This window comes from Chaetodon auriga, chromosome 13 (genome assembly GCF_051107435.1).
Source record: "Chaetodon auriga isolate fChaAug3 chromosome 13, fChaAug3.hap1, whole genome shotgun sequence".
NCBI classification, from domain to species: Eukaryota; Metazoa; Chordata; class Actinopteri; order Chaetodontiformes; family Chaetodontidae; genus Chaetodon; species Chaetodon auriga.
Window position 1 is genome coordinate 15,244,578 of NC_135086.1, and position 16,668 is coordinate 15,261,245.

Consider the following 16,668-nt stretch of genomic DNA (forward strand, 5'->3'; position numbering starts at 1 on the left):
TAACGCACACGTCCATGTGCTCGTGTGTGAATTGCCTCTACGTGCTCCTCTGTGTAAAACCGACATATTCATGTGAGACTGGAGAAAAATGCACAGAGAAATCCAATAAATCATTCATACACTTTTGGGATGTACTATGAAAATGTGTGTATGATGAAATAAGTGAACAAATCTCTCTCTTTCTCCACATCGAGCCTCTCGCAGCGATCCTGTGTAACCTTGCTGACACCAGCTGAGCAGACAGTGCTGTGAGGGTACTGAAATATTAAGATTAAAAAAGAAGAAGGGAAAATAAACTGAGCCTGCACAAGTCTCAAACAGTGCTGAACAATTACGCAAGTTACAGACAAAAAAGGCTGTGGCTATCAAGACTTTCGACTTTGTGATGGACCCTGTTATGAAGTGCACACAATGCAGACTCCTCTGTTTCCATGGAGACCTATTGTGATCCCCAGCACCCACCATACTTGCAAACAATCCCTGCAGCCTTTCTCTCTCTAAGCAAACATACTTGTGGGTAGTTGCCAAAACCGGTGTGAAGGGGTCAAAGGTGACTTCATCTTCAGTGTGAACATGATGCCTGGCTCAAACGACATCACAGCTGCCTTTTAGCTGCCTGCCTGTGCAAATTGTGCCATCACTCGTCCATGCAATAAGGAGTCTGTGGAGAACTGAGCTAAATTTAGGCGCTGCAATATGTAGACCAGGTGTAATGCACATGGCCTACCTAGCCAGCTCTGTTTGGCTGTGTATTAATTCAGCTGCGCTGGACCTGGATAGACCTTTGGAGAAGCTGAACCAATAGCCCACGTGCTTCATACCAGTGTCTAATCCCATTCTGGCTTACTTTTTGTTGGCAGCAATGCCTGCTAAAGCCTTTGTTTTCTCTATATAAACATGCTAAAAGCTGTCTCTCTTTTCTGTTAATACCATGACACAGTTTTAGACAGAAGGAGGGACAAAAAGATCCCTTTTCCCCCCATTAAACTGTTTGCTTAAACTGTTATTCAGAGGTGGGGTTACGGTTTATTAATGCATTATATTCTGTAAATATCTCTTTTTGTGCCTCGGGGCTCAGACCCATTTCATTTGTTCAAGAAGTTTTATCTGAGCTGAAATCCATGAGCCCAGCAAACAGAGAAGAATCATTTTTACTGCTTCCAAAAAAAAAAAAAAAAAAAATGGCATTCATGTTGCATTCAGGCGGTGTTCGGAAACTTGCAATTCCCAGTTGATAAAGAGAATAACAGATGGGTCCATTGCAATTACTTTTTGTATGCACACGCAAAGGCCTGCTCATTTATTTATGTATTACACAGGAGGGAGCTTTGGGTTGCACTAAGTTAGAGTTTTTTGGGTTCTATATTTCTATCTTCTCCAGACAGCAACGCTCTTTCTCAGCCTCACACCAAAGCAGTATTATCTCATTGTGCTATTTTCTGTTTCCCTGCAAACCCCCATTCACCCTGTCTATTTTGAGATCCTGCTAATATTGCAGCAGCAGAGTCGTGCAAATAAATAAAACTGAGTGTATGTCAAAGCAATGTTTGGTTTAGCTGCCTATGATCTGAATCAAGCAGGGGTGGAATTCTGCAACATGCAGTCTGTGAAAGATGAACGGTAACGTGTTGGAGGGAAAGTGCTGTTTGTTCTGATATTTCCTACAGCTCCCAAGCAGAGTGGCACCTCATTATGTTGATTGCCAGTTGTTTGTATGAGGGGGGTGGGAGCAATATTGTGTCTATAACACAGAGACTGCTGGGTAAAATATTCATGAGAAGGTGACTTTTGTGATCAGGAAAAGACAAGCAAACACCATAAATGAATAATCTAGTTTTAAAGCCGCAGTGTGTTTCTATTTCTTTTGAAAGGCCCTATCATTATACACTTAATCTGCAGTATAAAGCAATTCATATCAGCCTCAAGAAGTGGTTAAACTCTACCCTGCAAAATAAAAAGCGGAGAAAATTGCTAGCTTTAGAGGCTTAATTACCCTCCACTTGGCTTAACCCATTCAAGCCATCATCGCCCTGGCCTAGAATTTCTAATCACAAATGCAAATGAGACCTCGCCCTCCGCGGCCGGCGGTGTCCCGCACGGCCGGGGCGTGGTCTCCGTCAGGGGGTGGGGGCACACAAGCACGCTGGTAAGTTTTCAAAACTGCCAGGCAAACAAAAGTGGCGCTTGCAGGAAAGCAGGAAACAGGGAAATAACCTTGGAAGACGCGCGGCGGACTGGTTCAGTCTGGAGCCACATTACAGCATTTCTCACACAGGTTGTAATTCAGCAGACGTCTTTTAGTAAAGGAGCGTTTTTGTTTATTGGGTTTTTTTTTTTTCAGTGGGCCGTCTTGTCGAAATTTGCTAGATCAGGTGTATTGGTGCTCCAGTCGAGAAGCGGGGGTTTTGGAGTGAAAGTGTTCATTGATTAATCTGATGTATTGTGTCAGAGCACAAAGCCCTGTCTGCCTCATCTAGAGCGCCCGCCCATTGGGCTTTCTGCGGAGCGATAGTGGGAGATTGATTATAGTCTCCGGGATTTCCGCGGAGAAAGCCAGAGCCTGCTTGGACCGCGATTTGCTCTCCCACATCAGTGACGGGGAGGGGAAAACATATTCTAGAAGGGACTTATCTCAGTCTGGCTCCGCGCACCAGCACCCTCAGACCCCCGCTACTCATTTTGTCCCCTGTCTGGAAGCGGGTTTCCAAATACGCGCAAGTCACGCTGGACTTTTAGTGTCTCACCGAGGGGGGCTGCCGGTGTGGATCGCCTCCGCAGTCTCGGATGTGTAGAGTGAACGGGGAGTGGGTTGGGTCGCCCAGGCGCCTGGCATTACGCACTCGTCGTCAGCCTTAAAAGCAGATAGGTGAGGGTGGAAGCAAGAGGCTTTTTCTTTTTTTTTTTTCTTTTCATTTCTTTTTTGGTCAGCAGGAGGAGGACACCGGAGAGGTGAGTCGGATACTGGCAGACCGCCGAGCTCACCAGCTGTGGATTTGACTCTCAAGACAAGCCCCGGCAGCTTTTTGTCGCTCGTAGACCTCCTCCTCCTCCTCTTCCTCCTCCTCCTTCTTTCAGGAGCAGCGGTTAAACCACGACGTGAAAAACCCGACCACACATCGCCACCTCGTCTGAAGGGAATATTGGAAGTGAATCTGCGGGACAGCACACACACACTCTCTCACACACAATGGCAACCGGTGCGCTCCTTCTTGCCTGCGCGCTGCTCGGTAAGTCATCAGAGGACGCTTTCAGCCTTCATTTGTGCCCCCCCCCCGCTCTTTTTAGATCCACGAGGTGAATGTGCTCGTGCGTCAGTCACGGCTCACCTGTATGACGTGAATTTGTGCGGGTTTGTTAGGAGAGCAACTACTAGTCATCATGAGTCAGGTGGAAGTAGGCTACATCGATAATCACAGTGATAATGACAGATGCCTGTGAACAGCTGTGTGTGTGTGTGTGTGTGTGTGTGTGTGTGTGTGTGTGTGTGTGTGTGTTTGTGTGTTTGTGTGCTGAAGTAGGTTAATGTGATATTTGGACTTTAGTCACAGATTAACCCTTTACAGTCTGACCTCTTGTGATCATATCACAACCTGCTATTGTCTGTAATTAACTCACCCATATTTGTATATAAATACACACTTACAGTATATTTGTACACACACACACATCATAGACACACCTGGATCACCAGCACCTCCAGGGTATGAAGTCATGCAGTGGGTGTGAAGGCACTCAGTACAAGCTCAGTGGTTGTACAGTAAGTCAAGCCTCCAGGTTAACTTTGCCACTGTGTGTTCACTTCTCACACACTTCACACTCACCTGCAATTGACTGGATTTCACAGACAAATGCGAGTTGAAGCACGCACACCCGGTGGCACCCGGTGACACACGCACACATTCAATACAGGCATGATTGCTGACACACACACATAGAACACAACACAGTACATCCTGCCTGTGAACTGTCCCAAACAAACACCAGATGGCTTTTCTGTTCCTGGATGGGGAGGCCTGTCAGCGCTGCCGGGGGGACAGAGGAGGGGGGTGCGGGAGTGGGAGTGGGAGTGGAAGTCGGCCCGCTGGAGGCCCCCACTTGGCCAAGAGGATTACCATCCTTGCTTCGTGTCCCCTTTCAGCGCATCAGACTTGCAGTGGGATGGGGCCTTTAAATGACTTTTCTCTCAATGGAAATGTGAGATGTGCTGTTCTGAGTACAGTAGAGAAGACTGCACACGGTCAGAATACAGATCTGATCCACTGTGTGGGCTGGACGAGGCAGGGTTTTCATATTGCATAATAATCATGAATCATATGGGTAAATGGGAAGCAGTTTGGGCTGGTGAAGAACATTTCAGGTGCTGGGAAAGAGTAGGTTTTGTTTCATGAGTTGCGCCTGTGATCATTGGCACAAATCACAAGGGGACTCATGATATCGTCTATTGCTGTGATGACATGTTGCCAGCATCACTGGTGGTATCAGGCTGGCAGTATTACGTGTGACGTGTTGCAAATAAATCCTCCAGAGCTGAAAAATCAGCTGATTGACAGAAAATGAACTGGCAGTAATTCATTGTTTTGTATGCAAAAAAAGTCAAACTCTGTAGCTCTACCTTCTCAAATGTGAATATTAATTATTTGCTTCAGTGAGGCATTATTGGTGCTCGTGTACTAATGACACATCACAACAGACTCTGTGGTAATATATTGCCATATCAGTTGTTTATCTCTCTCCAACTGTGCGTGTATCTGTGTTAAGTGAGACGTGCTTGTGTCTGTCTTTTGCCTGTGTGATCAGCTGTCTGATGTTGCCACATGCGTGAGGCGCCATGCTGTACGTGTTTGCACTTGCATTTGGTTGTAAAAAAGAAAAGGGAATCAAGGTGGATGACAGCTGTGTAAGATGGAGACTGTATCAGTCACTGTTGCCTCATGCAGTGTTTTGGCAGGCAGATTTTATACCAGGGTTATTTATGTTGCTGAGTTTGCAACCAGGTGTGAGTGAGCGCGCGTGCGTGTGCTTATGTGTGGCACGGGGGTTCATGATATAAAGCATAATAAAAGAGTTGCCTGAAGGAATGAATGTTTATTAGCTTTACAAACAGGATGTCTTCCTTCTTCCCCACAGAGAGTGCAAACGATGGCATGCTTTTTCTGTGTGTTGTAACAGTGTGATTTTCTTAAATTAATTAATTTTTTTTTTTTGGGGGGGGGGGGGGGGGGGCTTCTGTTTGTGTAAGAGTGTGTTTGAAACCTAGAGCCAAGCTAAAGTACTCAAGACATCCCAGTTTATATAACTAAATTGAAATGTAATATGTGCGAAGCTGCCTGGTTTAGCTGTGAAATGCCTGAGTGGTTTCCATTTACTGGGCTGACAGGAGAGCAGCCCGCACTCGCCCAGGTTCAGACGAGCTGCCACCGGTCCTGTTTATCAGCTGGTCTCAGAGCAGCTTCACATTGTTGAGAAAAGAATCTTCAAGCTTATGTCTGACAAGATGCACATTCTGCCACATACAGTTATTCACACATTTATAAATATATATATCTTGATTATCTCTGCCAGCTCAGTGGGACAGGTGCTTCCCCCCCCCGCCCTGTTCACACAGCATCTGAACGTGTTATGAATGAATTTGCACAATCCTACATCAGATGGTTGGATAGGAAAATGTGATAAATTTTTCATGAGGGTTGGCTCAAAGTGGGGTGTGGTGTGGTGGTGGGCGTGTCCTCTTATTCAAAAGACACTGGCAGGAACAATCCCAGTGATTTTGCATGTTTTATCTCATTTGCTACAAACCACAATTACTATAAAACGCTGCTTCTGATTTTCTAAATCCTGCTGTACAGTTTCTACATACATATATATATTTATTTTCCCTTACATCTGTTGGCTTCCATTTATTTCTGTAGGGTATGAAAATGTAATGGCACCCTTTAAACATGTGTCAACTGCATTACCGCTCAGCAATAATGGAGCTGCAGTGAAACTGGAGTGAAAAAATGCACTGCTGCCTTGATGTTCGCTGTGATGGAATACACATCTCAGGACTCCTATTTCTATACAGAAATAGGTGAAAACCAGCGACAACCTAGAGAGGAGTAATGAATTCAAAAAGTAGATATGATTTTGGAAAAGGGTCGGCAGTAATATAACGTATACATGCTTTTTAGTGGTGGAAGTAAAACCTGCAGGAACAGTAGTTTCCTCCGTTTCCCCCCCGTGTTTGTGTTGATGTGTCCACGTTTCCTCTCAGTCGTCTTTATCTTTCAGTCCGATTTTTGATGCTATTTTTGATCAGTGGCTTAAAGTCAGAAGAGACGCTGAAACAATTGCCTGTTATCCTGGCTCATTATAGCGCTATTGATTGAAAAGTGGAAAGTTTTAAGTAGTTGAAGGAACGCCATCAAACTTCGTGCTTATCATCAGCCAGAGTGTAAAGCTGGCCCTCCATAATTGGCCCAATCAAACAACATGAAGGTACTTAAGAGCTCATTTCCATTTTAGACATAACTATTGTGTTGTTGTTTTTTTTCTAACTTTTGTACAGTTGCAGAAGGGCAGCACTTACAGCCACTTAAGTATAGATTTGATCGTCTGTTTGCTGCCGTGACGATTGTCACAAATACTTCAAAGTAGTTAAGAGCTGAAGAATCTCATTTTCCGTGTCAGACATCCTCATTAAAATGTGTGCATTTGTGAATGTAAAACGAGTTCATAATTAGCAGCCAAAGAAACTAGCATGTGGAAATTGCTCATTTAGACCACTATGCACTCATTGCCGTCTAGTTTTTCGATATTATGATGCGAGATTAAGGAAAATTGCGGCCTTGTTTGCATAAAGATAAAGCTTCATCATTTTAGCTAGACTGAAGAGGAAAAAGGGGCGGCGTTAAAAATAATTAGTGTCATAATTATTTTCATTGACTTCTTTAATATTTATAGTCACAGGATTGCTGAGGTCAACGCACGGGCATTTCAAGCTTTGTCGGGATTCAAAGCTCCCAGGCCACACCCTGCCCACCCCAGCCAGCCTCCCTGTTCCAAATAAGAGTGACAGCTGGAAGCCCCCACCCCCAAAATGACAGGGATTTTTAGCTTGTGTGTGGTCAAGCCAATGGGTCTTTTTGCTGTGCATCTTGAGTCAGCTGTTACCACACCGGGAATGCTTTCCATGTGTTTGTAAGCCTCAGCTGACACCATAGAGGAGAGTGCTGTCTAGACAGTGAAGCCAAATGCAATAAGTCACTGTCTCACTGTTTGTATAGCTGATTCAGTGCTATGTATGGAAAAGTTTGGCGTGTGTGCATGTGACTGTCGTGAGTTTTGTTACTCATTATATTTGCCTGTTACCCGCCACCAGAAACAGAGGAGCTACTTGTCTCTGTTAGGGGAAATACGGGCTCGTGCAGCTGTCTCTTTGCGGTGCTGTTTGCTCCCCTTGTTATTTTCTGTGCACGCTTGTTTGCATCATAAGCACCAGGCCCACGCCTCTGTGTAAACCCATGACAAGACGCCTTTTGTGCCATTGTTTTTTCATATCATAACATTGTTGACTCAACTGACAAAAGAAGCAAACAATGAAAATGCAGAAACGAGATTGGCAGCTTGGCTATCATCCACCGGCTGTGCGGTAGGTATCAGTAAATATTCATTAACCTCGAGGTGCACGACGAAAACGCAGGCGATTTGTAGGTCAGTGTCAGTTCTGTCGTGGATCGATAGAAGTTGGGGGTGGAGGGTTGTGTGATGGTGCTAGCATGGGCTTGTTTTTCTGGACTTTGTTGCATGAGGTGCACCTAAAGGCAAGTCAACTGCTGGTTACTGGTGTCTACTACCCACAGGGCAAAAAATTTCCCTGTAATACAGATTTCACAGCCTGCTACAACAACCCCACTCTGCCCTGTTATCAGGTTTTTCTGTCCTCTCAAAGGTAAAAAGTTGAGCTCCTTTATACACAGTGATCCTGCAGTACTGCCGTAAAGAAGACCCGTCATTATGCCGGCTTTGCTTCTCTACACTGAACCAAACAGCGCCGGCATAACGCCGCCCCGGCGTGTGATTTTTAGACAGCATGCCGGGGTGACGTGTAGCACAGCAGCGTCTGGTAGCTCCAGCTTCCCCATTTTTAACAGACACCGATTCAGCTCTGTTACTACCTCCGCTGCTGGCTTAAATGCAGAACAACAATGCCCCCCCCCCCACGCCGCATTCGTACATTTATACAGAGCGGCGAGGTGGAATAATGCCGCAACATTCCCGCCTTGAACAGACTGTGTGAAAGAAGCTTTGGTGTGAAGGCATAAAGCAACTTTTTCCTCATATGGAGCTCTCAGAGGAGATCAAGGACAATTTGAGATTGAACTGACAGAACTGAATTGCAGGCAAAGCAATAAATGAAAAGTCCAAGTTAGTTGTAGATAATCAAAGCAAGACTTCTCATGCAGTGTCTGTTTTTTTTTTTTTTTTGGGTGAACGATGATCCTCCCCCATGACCCAGATCTGAGCCATATCTCTCTCCAGTTCACATGGGGAGATGAGTGACTGTGTGAAGTGAAGCAAAGTTCTTGAGGGAGACTTCCTGCCTGCCACAGTGAATCAGGGAAGTGGCTGGAGCTGGAGCTGGAGCAGAGGCAGCGTCTGCTTTGTGTCTGATTTTGACGCAGCAGCAGCGGCAGCACCTCTGGTTGACACATCACAACTCCCTGCCAGGATTGCACGTCTGCGCCTGCACGTCTCAATTCAACTCAACTTAAGTCAGCTTTATTTATATCTGGCACCTCTCATACAAACATGAAGCCCAATGTGACTCACACAGCAAAATTGAAACGGGGCAGAAACAAACAACAACACGCAGAAACATAAAAAGACAAAAAAATTTGAAAAATAAAGCAATAAAGTCTTAAAAATAAAAAATTAAGTCAACAGAATAAGATAAAGACCAGAAATGAAAAAATAATGTAAAAACCAGTGACTCAGACTTTAAAACTAAGGCCATAACGCGACTCCAAATTAAAATGCAGATGAAAAAGAGTTTTGAAAATGATGAGAGAGGTTGCCGTTCTAATATCCAGAGGCAGTGAGGTTCACATTTTAGAGGCATAAAAGCAGAAAGCGCTCTCACTGGTACTGTTATGGGACATAAGGAACATTTAAAAGAAAAGCGGTGCAGGACCTCGTCACGCCTGAGATCGTATCTCATGTTCTGTGATAACAACCCACAACAACCCGTTAGCCATCCAGTCTGTAAACCTTTTAAGTGTTCTTTTGGGTCGATTTGCATGTATCTCTGCCTCTGCTCACTCAAACGGTACTCCAGCTGCCTCCTCCTCCTCCTCCTCCTCCTCCTCCTCCTCCTCCTCCTCCTCCTCCAGTGAATAGCCCCTGACCTCCCTCCCCCACTGTTTTTTCTAAACAATGCTACGCCCAGCCCACCTTCTCTTCAAAGAGCACTAATTAGAAACTGCCCCCAAGTGTGATCCAAACCGGATCGCTCCATCTCCCTCACAGCATCAGAGGTAGAGTCAGTGTTTAACAGCCTCATCTACCTTGGGCCGTTTACGAACACCTTCTTTGGCCAGTTAAAAGACCAACCCAGCCCCTCTTCCCCTTGAGATGTGGTCTGCTCCTCCCCTCTCTGCTGTTCTGTGTCGGGAGTGATGATGACTGGCCGGCCAGAGAATTCCACTTCACTCCCACACACACACACACACGCACACACGCACCCACCATGCTCAGAGCTGCTGTCCTTTGGTGCAGCCACACTCCCGTGCTCCCTGCTTGATCCTCCACCCGAGCAGATCCCACGCTGGTGGGATATACACCAGGCGGCGTAACTATGGCGACCGCTCCCCACCTGCGCACCATTGATCCACATTCAGTGGCACATGCTTCGCTTGGTGTGCACGTCCATAGGTGTGTGTGTGTGTGTGTGTGTCTGTGTGTCTGTGTGTGTCTGTGCGCACGCATTAATAAATGTCATCATGCATGATCGATTTTTTTTTTTTTTTTTTTCCCCTTTTTAAAAATCTCTTTCACAATGATGAAGAGCACTTCACTCACTTTGCCATTATGTTCTGTTAATGTGCTTCTTTTCTGCTTTACACCTAAAACCAAAGAGATGCATGTGTGTGTTTGTGTCTAATTGCTTATGCATAAATGCATGAATATACAAGCGCGTGTCTTTTACTGCCTGAAAGGCAAAATGACTGACAATGGCAGAAAAAGTCTGTTTGAAGTAGACTAATTAATAGTTAATTAGTTTCCTTTCCAATCTACAGCTTAATGCGCAAACGTGGGAACTGATAGCGAGCTGCCAGTCATACAAAAACTAACCACTGTACATAAAGTAGATACAGCTGTCAGGCTTAATTGTGCACAAGCACAAGATGGATAATGACCGAAGATAGCTGAGTGTTTTTATAGCCCCACATTCTTTTGCAACAATTAATGCAAACATTCGGTCGACACTGCTAGAACAGTTGCTAATGACAAGATGTTGTGAAGTTTCGCTTTTTTTTTTTTTGCATAATCTATGTCTGTGTGAAAGTTTTGTTTGCGACCACAGTGCTTTGTCATTCAGACAGGGTGGGGGATGTGTGTCTGTGTGAGGGTTGAGGTTGGTGAGGAATGGGGGTTGGGGAGATGAGGTTAGTGGGGTAGCAGGTGTCCTCATAGAGTTAATGGATTTGGGGATGGGAGTAGATTGAGGCACTTAATGCACCGGCAGTGTGTGTGTATGTGTGTGTGTGTGTGTGTGTGTGCGAGCAGGGCTGTTATGAATCAACCTGTTTGACAACTTGCCTCCGTCCCATATCTTGACCCTTTTGTCTCCCACGCAGTTAAAAACAGAAATAAACAGTAGATAAGATAATGGTCTTCGTCTCTGTGAAAGGATGATTGGCACCTCTAACTACTAACCTAAACACTTCCTCGTGGTTCACAGGCACATCATCTATTCATCGCATACAGACAAACTGTAACCACCTGTCATGTTGAAAATGTTTACCAGGCTCTCAGTCACCCACAGAATTGTAGCTTTGACAAGCCTGCATGGACTCTACACAACATGCAAACTATTACACTAAGACACAGTGAGAAAGGTGAGGTTTGAAAGTCCCTCCTTTGTCAAGTGCCTTCAGTTTAGTGCATATATTCGCTGATTTGTTCTTGTATTCACGTATAGTAGAGTAGAGTGGAGTATAGCATAACGTTCAAACTTTATTTTGATGTGTGAATAAGTGATGCAGCGTGAGTGTGCGTGTGTGTCCTGGCGGAGCCTGGCACCTCACAGCTTTCGACAGTCCAATGAGTTCATCTCAAACGCTGAATTTTTTACTGTTGTCTTTTTGGACTGAGGCAAAACCGTGGCAAGAGAGACATTGCTACCCAGCTGCAGTTTCTCGCTGTCTTTCTTGCCATCTCTCTGGCTTTGAATTATTTATTCATGATAGGGTTGGTAAGGAAACGTCCTCAAATGCGCGCACGTTTTTTTAGGCTTTAATTGTATTTATATGTGGAGATGTTACTGTAGCTGTGCCATACTGTGTGTGACGCTGGTGTACAAACTGAGTTATAGCTCTGCACAGGCTCTGCCATTTGGCTGCGCTTCTGCAGAGCTGAGCAGCAGGGCCATATAATCATTCTCTAATAAAGTCCCGTAGTAATCATGTGGGCATTCCCTCGCCTTCATGTTGAGGGACAGGGAGAAAAAAACAGCGTATAGCGAGAGGGAATGCGGCTTGTCTGGCGTCGCCGATGAGAATTTTGATTGAAGGTATTTGATGAAAACACTGTTTAAAAGGTTCACAGAGGAATCACTGCATGCTGATTATGTGTTTCAAATGATCACTGAAACAATAAAACTCAAATGCTGTTTTCCATCGTGGTCAAACAGGAAGGAGAAGCAGCTGAGGGTGTAGGAGGGAGGATGAAGAGGCAGCTGTTCAACAGAGAAGGATAGATTATCATCTGCTCCATGTTGTTGACACTATCCACAAATACTACCAGCATTGCAAACGAATAGGAGAAAGTCTGAATCAGCCCACATAGAAAAATCATTTCTGCTAAGCAAGCAATAGCCTCTCTGCTTATTTACATTTACAGTGTAGTGGCCACGGACACCCACAGTGTACAGTACCACATTGACGCAGAAGTATGAATTGACTTTAAAACCCCCCATTGCGTCCATCCTGGTCTCGCCAGCTGTAATGAGCAACAGCGCAGGTGGGGTCATGACTGTTGTAGCCCAGGGGGCCCATAAATTAGGACTAGTTAGCATAGTGAGAGCAGAGGACAGCATGACCCAGGTGTGACACAACGCAGGAATCCCAGTTCAGAGCTGTAGACTTAAGGTCTGACATGGACCTGACTCCCTAAAGACATGAAACTTGAAAGCAGAAACATTAACGTATCGTGTTTTAACATTGTCTGAACACTGCGCTGCCGCTTTGCTTAGCATACATGAGTGAAACCAGAGTAGAACTGGTAGTCTGGTTCTGTCCAAAGCTAACGCAGCCATTTCTTGGCCTCCAGCGCCAACTTCCTGAGGTCTTGTTGTTGCTGTGAGGTTGGCAGGCAAAAGGTGGAGACTCCAGAGAGTTACTGCTGGCAGCCAAGGAAAAGCCCAGCAAATAACCCTCTGTAAGATTTATGGTAATGAGGTTTAGAGGTGCTGGTAGGTAGATTTTGTTACCTTTGGACACAGCCAAGCCAGCTCTTTTCCCCTCTCTCCAGCCTTTATGCTGATCTAAGCTAGCCCGTTGCAGACTGCTACTTCATATTAGGGGCACGCTTATGAGAGTGGTATCAATCTTCTCATCTAATTCTGGGCCGGAAAGTGAATAAGTGGAATAAGAGAAGCTATGCAAGGTATATGATTTGCAAGTAAACTCTTTCTACATCAGCTAGAGATAGTGGGAGTCTCTGAAGTAGCCTAAATATGTCTCCTTTAAGTTTGGTACTCTATTTGCACCCTGGCTGTTTTGCCTGCTTTCCAAGCCTGTGAACAGTATGATGGGGAGTCTTTCTCGACACTGCCAGCTTCCAAAAACTCCATCCGTGCAACTGTCCTCATCTTGTAATCCGTGCAAATGTACCCCTGACACCACCTGTCTTTCCTTACTTGAGCCATACAGAGATGAAATAGTGATGTACTGTATATCCTCTCCGTCCTCCCACTCTCTGAACGCTCCTGTACTCTCTTGTTCTTGTTCTGATTAGAGCTGCGTGGATGTAATGGGCAGTTGCTGTTACCGTTTCTCAGCTGTTAGAGCGGCCTGCTGGCCTGTCTTACTGGCCCTCTAATGGAAGTTAGAACACTTAGTCTCCCCTCCTCGCTGTATTTCTCGATGTCGAACACTCACACGCTGAGTGTCACACCTGTTTCCCAGCTGACAGGCTTCCAGCAGCTTGCCTTGAACACCGCGAATCCTTTAGCTTTCCTCTTCAGTGCAAAAACATGCAGCCTCCCTCAAACATCCCGGTTAATAAATGAGGCAGTGAATATGGGATTTGTCGAAGGTTTTGAAGCTGGCGAAAGGGTCAGAGGTTGTTAATGATGGCCCTGCTACACTGATTTCTACATTCTGACTCAGATGATTATTATCACCACGGGAAGGACAAGAGCAGAAAAAGAGCAAGAGAATGAGGCCTGAATTGTAATATTCGATGCTGCCTGGGGCCCATCAATTACGGATCCGTGAATCTGAGAAAGCTATGGGGAAGCAAGAGTGGGGGGGCGGGGGGGGGGGGGGTTGTCATCACTCCATTACATGGTTTACATTAGGATGACATGCTTACCCAGTGCCATGTACCATGAGTGAGCAGCCAAGGACAATGTGAGTTTTCACAGCATCACCAGCATCAGCAGAGGCACAGACTCACTTCTGTCAAATTTAGATGGAGATGGACATCAAAGAAAAATTGTCATTGTGTGAGCTGCAGTATAGCAGAACACATATAAATTTATTTTGTTGCACGATTTCAGGAAACTCGCTCGATACGTTTGGAACCGTGCCGCATCCTCTCTAAATGTTAACATTTCCCTCGCACGAAAACGTCTCCCCTTTCTACGCCTTTCATCTTTCTCCCTCCAGTTTTCCCTCATCTTGGAATCTCTCTGTCTCCCTCGCACTCATGCTCTCTTTGGTAATGATGTTAACAGGGTCAAATGCTTTCAGGGGCCTAGAGGGAGGAAGACTCAGAGTGATTTTGGGGAATGGCAAACCGGCGCTGAGAACTGTGGAGAGGAGTTCTTCATCTCTTCTCCGCCGTTTATTTCTTTCTGTCACACATATATGTGCAGCACATAAGTCAGCTTGTATATTCACTGAGTGCAGGGCGTTTTGTGGTGTTCAGCACCCTGGAGGCAGCTGTCGTTTTCTCTTTAGCTTCCTCTTTTTCCTCTCCTCTCACCATGGCATCCTTTTCTTTTCCCCTTTTCTTCTCACTACCTCGCTGTCTGAGGATCTTCACAAGATGTTACATCTGTGCGATGAGTCTGAACCTCCCTGGGGAAGATAGGACATTGACAAGGTTCATTTTGTTTTACGTCTAGCAAGCATGTTCATAATTAATTCATATTTCACTGGCTGGAGTTAACTTGAGTTCTCTCGCTCTTCAACTTTCCCTGAAAGTTTTTGGAGAAAAGTTTGAGGAGAAGGACTTGCTGTTTGCACACACCATCATGAGTGGGCAGTGCCACAACATTCAGTTTTGATCTGAAACCAAGGGATACCCGGGCTAAAATCAACACTATTGATATAGTTACCGATATGTTTTTTTCATTAAAGTCCCTAAAACTTGGTTTCAGATCTTAAGCATTTCTCTAAATCATCAAATATTCATAATAAGCAGCACAGTTAAAGTTCAGGAAAAAAAACATTATTAGTTAGTATTAAGAGTTTAATACTCCACAACTAAGTCTGCTTCATCAGGACCGTGGGTGTGGTTTACTCAGATTTGATTGACAGCGGCCTGGCAACATTGACAAACATCCCACAACTGCTGTCAGAACCTTATTAATACAATTCTGATTGTTGTTCTAATCACGCAGAGAAAAACACAAATCCAGAAATCTCTGATGTGAAACAACCAAAGCTGTTCTAACTTTAGCAGAAAACAGTGCTTTATATTGGCCCCCGTCGCTCATAGTAAGACGCGAGCTTTCAGGCTCTTTAAAAGCAGCTTATCTACGACCACATAAGGCAGAGAAGCGTGTCATGATTTATGAGGTGAATGCATCATTAATTGGCCTCTTCTGTACACGTTCATTCCAGCCAATTCATTTGCCAAACATTCAGAATTTCTTTTTGCTATTTTAATTGCTCAATCACATGCATGTGAAATAACTCCAGATGACGATGACGCTCCTCTTCATTCTGTGTGTGTATGTGTGTCTTCTCTGAATTTACGAGGTGACCCCCGCATGCGTGCGCAGAACAGCAGCAGTAAAGCAGAGAGTGCTTATGCGAAGCAGTGTGTACATGATACTTGATACGATACTTGCTTACTATACTTGATACTTGGGTTGTTGTCATATTGAGGTGAGGAACTTGCTCACCCTTTGCGTGTGCGTGTTTAATTATGAGTGAAAGCAAAGTGAGAAGAGGTGATGGACAACCCAAATCTCCACATTAGCACATCTCTGCACCGCTGTGAATGTCCTCTATATTATTTACACCCTGTGGTGTTTTTATTATACACCTGTCGAGGTGTATAATTATCCTGCATCGCAGAAGAGTGATGATGTGACTACTAGGCATGAATGCTAGTGGCCTTGCTGCTGTTTCCACTGAGAATAAGACACTGGCCACAAATGATTGGATTAGTGTTTAACCCCCTTTCCCCTTAGCATAATCCTCTTTGCAGCTTTCCCTGGGTGTGTGTGTGCGCGTGTGTGTGTGCATGCGTGCGTGTGTGTGTATGTGTTGGGAGTCATCTGCTCCGGATGCTCCAGTAGACCAACAGCAAGGTCACTTAGAGAGCTTGTCCATGGTCATCCACCATTATCTGACACGGGACGCATGTTTCCTGCGTCCTGTGTGGGAAGCCACCGGCAGCAAAGATGAGAGATGAGACACAGGAGGGGGACGCCTGAGAGAGAGCGTCGGCGGGAGGAGGAGAGGGGCAGCAAGACATCCGCGGTATGCAGAGATGGAGATGAGCGTTAATAATAGAAAATCTGAGGCCTTGTTGAGAAAATATGGCCACTCTGCGATTGAGGCAGCGCAGCCAGAGGTGAAGAAGTGGGGGAGGTTGCGGGCACAGGATTATTGTGGAAGGTTGGTGGAATAGAGCGATCAGTTGAAGGTCTGCAGGGTTTGGTATGTCATTGTCAGCCTTTCTAAACAGCCTGCAGAGCGATGGGCACTTTGAAGTTTCACAGAGCTGCTTAAATCCTGCCTGAAAAGACGCAGAGAACCGCGAGGCACCGAGAAGAGACAGGAGTATACAGAGAGAGAGAGAGAGCGGAGGGGCAGGACGAAGGAAAGGATTGATGATAGGAGGAAGGGAGTGAGAGTAATCAGAAGTAAGGAGGCAGCTTGTTTCTGGGGGCTGACAGGAGACAGGCGAGCGGAGGAAAGCTCTTAGTGCACCAACACAGTATGAGTAGTATGTTTCTTTCGGGATGTGTGAGTAATATATCCAGCAGTTCTAGATGAGTAGCTG

General features: G+C 45.3%; 1 protein-coding gene across 2 annotated transcripts in view; it reads left to right on the forward strand.

Annotated features, from left to right (window-relative positions):
• The first annotated feature begins 2,150 nt into the window (after positions 1–2,150).
• Positions 2,151–16,668, forward strand: part of igsf3 (immunoglobulin superfamily, member 3) — a 71,228-nt gene continuing 56,710 nt past the window's right edge. Inside the window, exon 1 of one of the 2 annotated variants that reach the window (XM_076747404.1) lies at positions 2,151–3,227. In XM_076747404.1, coding sequence (XP_076603519.1) covers positions 3,188–3,227 — 40 coding nt within the window. In that variant the 5' untranslated portion in view covers positions 2,151–3,187. Of the gene's footprint in view, positions 3,228–13,827; positions 14,533–16,668 lie in introns of those variants that run through there. The other variant, XM_076747405.1, reaches the window with a different exon arrangement.